At 35.9% G+C, this 3,567-nt stretch overlaps 1 protein-coding gene across 1 annotated transcript; it reads right to left on the bottom strand.

Moving 5' to 3' along the window:
• Positions 1-1,178: 1,178 nt before the first annotated feature.
• Positions 1,179-2,170, bottom strand: LOC111411041. The gene has a single exon (XM_023041615.1). The coding sequence runs from the start codon at positions 1,703-1,705 to the stop codon at positions 1,373-1,375; it is 333 nt and encodes a 110-aa protein (XP_022897383.1). The 5' UTR covers positions 1,706-2,170; the 3' UTR covers positions 1,179-1,372.
• Between the last annotated feature and the right edge of the window lie 1,397 nt (positions 2,171-3,567).

Genomic DNA, 3,567 nt, shown 5'->3' with positions numbered 1-3,567 from the left:
AGTTAACGATGTTTCATATGTTAGAAGTATTGGAAAATCCGACGTCAATATACTGAAATACAGGTAAGATCAGGTATTCTTTTATTCTTGGGCTTTGTTTCTAGCTTCTTCTTTTGATAAGTTTAATAAGCCAAGAGATATTGAGACGAATAATGAAGGAATATTAGGAGAAAACGACGAACGTCTTGGACCCTAGTCAGTGACTCTTGCATGTGCATTTCACCAACCATAAACCTGTATTGGACCAAGAGAAAGCATATAATGGAACAATGTGCCAGCTCGTGTGTACACGAAGAAATAAGTTTTGACTTCATGGAATAATGGTATCAATCATCTCGTATCGTGATCCATGATTCCTTTCAAAATTTTGGAAAAGCCTACATCAATGTTCGAGACTCGGTTGAATTTCAGCACTGCATTTTATCCTCAAATTGATGGTCGATCTGAGCATACAATTCAAACACTTGAAAGATATGTTGCAGGCATGCATATTTAATTTCCATGGAGATTGGATGAATGTCTACCCTTGGTTGAATTCTTATACAAAATAATCCTACAATACTAGTGGTGTTAGAGCATTGATTTAGATGACTACAATTAATAAGTCCAATTAAATTATTCATCTGATCTTACTATTAAATAAATTATCATTTAATATTACTTAATTGTCACGTAGATTAGTGCTTAGCATCAATGAGACCAAAAAACATTACTCTTCTTCTACAACAATATCTTTCTTCAATTAACATGCTGCCATTTGAAGCATTTTATGGGTGAAAGTGTCATTCACCTCTTTATGGGCATCGGGTTTGAGTTTGGTAAAAATCGAGTTTTAGGACAGAAAACGGTACAAGAAGTTAAACAGACCATGAAGTTTATTTTTGAGCCCAAAGGGCCCTTTTGATAAGCTAAAATGGGCTAGCAGTAGTAGGAGGTAAGAACATAAATTACATAATTGACATTATCTGTAACCTTTACTATGTAACATTATTATAAGTAGGAAGAAGCTGGTCAATGGTGATCGTAATCTTGCTGGCTTATTTTCTCATTTTAAATTATGAGAACTTTGAACCGAAACATAATCAATTAATTTAAAACTAACACGCAAAGAAAAATTGAATGTCTTATATGTTGAACCTTTATCTTATATAAATTGAATCATTATATAGAAGTATATAGAAGACTGATTGCTTCAGAATTTTATTGAAAAAGTAAGAAAATAAATGAAATTCAGATTTCCAGGCATAATGCACTTACAGAGAAAACGTCATGACAATGTAATTCCAGGAGGAATAAATCCTCAGCCAACTATTTATAGAAAAAAATTATATTGCTATACAAAATGAAAATAATTAAATTCATTAAACCTCTCTCATTCAAGTTTATATTCATCCTCTTCTTTACTCCCTTGCTCAGAAGAAAACAAACTCCTCACGGATGTCAACACGACGTCGTTGAAGCACTCAAACAGTCCACAGCACTTCATCTTAATCCTCCGGAAAAAAGACCCGCGTTCTACATCCTCATACGCCGTCATCATCGGCTGTAGGTATGCCCAAGCTGCATGTTGCACCAGCGGATCCTTGATGGATATCTCCCGCCAGCTGTCTTTCCGAGTCGTTGACGGCGACATAATAGACGGCGTCGACTCCGGAAGCAAATCCTTCAGGCTAGTGTAACTCAAACACTCATCGTGAGTATCCATCTTAAAATTGAGCTTGATTACTATCGCCGATGGCGTTGACTGAGAGGACGCTTTATGGAAAGATAATCTAAATTAATTGAGAAAAATTCCATATTAGAACTGGCATAAGACTATGTCTATTATTAACGATTCATAATTAGGATTTCATTTTTAATTGTAACACAATTAATAGAGAACTTCCTTCGTTATAGAGAGAGATAGAGACCGGAAAGAGGGAGAATTCTTGACAGTGAGAACATCTTTTGCATGTGTGAGAGAGAGAGAGAATGGGGTCCACGCACAGGAAAATGTCATATATTTAGGACGCGTGTAGCGTTGTGGTTCAGGTTGGCGCCAGGCCGCGTTGGGTAAATTTGTCTATAATGTGATGACAGTTAAGTTTTTGGGGGTGATTTGTGAATTGTTGGGTGTCAGCATGAACGTCTTCTTCACTTTTAGTAGCTTCACAATTAGTGTGACAGTCGGTCAGATTAGCACGTTAGGTGCATGTTGACTCACTGCACTTATTGTTAATAAGTAATCTAAATAATTTAAGTGCAAAATTATAATTATAAGTATCGGCCATAAGGCCTGAGCCCAAAAAGAACTTATTTGATTACAAAATAAAATAAAATATAATTACCATAGTTTCAAGAAACACTTCTTAGATTTATCAAGGGAAAAATGGGATCAAAGAGTTGCTGCTTCTCTGCGCTTTGGTTGGCTCTTCAAATGGTCAACAATGGTGAATAGCATTGTGGTAATTGATGCAAGTTCTCCATAGATAAGGTAGTAGACACACTTTACTGTAAAGGTTCCTTGTTCATTAATAGAATAAGGGTATCTGTTATCAATTTGACTGGTAACACTTATCACTTCCTTTCCTCTCTTGGGAGTAGGCTTTGGAGACACCACTCTTTTATGAATGAAACTTAGAAGCCATAAACTATAAAGCATAGTTTCTTAGTCATCAATAGCACAACTAAGGAACAAGGGGTAAGCCATGAATCTATTCCAATTGTTCGTCTACTAGGATAAATAAACTCTACTGGAGATTCTTTACTAAAACGTGGAAAAATCATCATCTACATCCCAAAGTTGAAAATATCCGCAAATGTATTCTATTTATGAAGTATTTATTGTTGAAAATACTCCCTTAGGGAGAGAGAGTATCAATGTTGGAACATAAGGTCCTCAAAAAGTGTGGAATGAATATGGTAGAGATTAATCGGCAAACACGTAGTAAGGGTGCAGTTTGGAGGGTCTTTAATTCATTGGTCCTAATTTAATGCATTTCGAGTCCTTAGGTGGCTCTTACGTAGAGGGTATTAAGTTACAATGGTGTTCCTCCATGGCATAGATAAGACGAAGTTGATGGTCCCAAGGTTAGCTTTCACGGCTATCTAAAAAAGGAGTCAATTTTCGAGCATATCTCGCTTTACTAGCGAGCTATCGTTATCAAGACATCTAATATGAATAGCTATTTCATTTAGGGGCTAGCTATATGTAACAATTCTGTGAGCAACGATACATGTGGAATCTTTCTGATCCATCTATTAATTAAATACGTTACGATCAAAATAATATATAATTTATTATCACAATTACATATTAGTTACAAATCACACAATACACAATCACAAAGACAAAATGTGAATCATAATTACAAATTTAGTCACGAATCACACATTTTTATAGATCACAAATTATTTATCGCCCAAATAATTGGTTACAAATATCCTTCACCCTACACCACTCCGCTCCACCATCGGCACTACCTCAATTTCCCTGCCATACTGCCATCTGACCAGTCACCACCACCACCACTTGCACCTTCCCTACATCTCCACCCATAGATCTATGCATAACAATTCACCACCCTA

Source organism: Olea europaea, chromosome 15, assembly GCF_002742605.1.
Source record: "Olea europaea var. sylvestris chromosome 15, O_europaea_v1, whole genome shotgun sequence".
Taxonomy (NCBI): Eukaryota; Viridiplantae; Streptophyta; class Magnoliopsida; order Lamiales; family Oleaceae; genus Olea; species Olea europaea.
The sequence above is the reverse complement of the archived record's forward strand: the minus strand, read 5'-3'. Positions and strand labels throughout refer to the sequence as shown.

Bases quoted from the DNA above. Each gene is read 5' to 3' on its own strand.
- LOC111411041 (XM_023041615.1), bottom strand. From the start codon at position 1,705: ATGGATACTCACGATGAGTGTTTGAGTTACACTAGCCTGAAGGATTTG.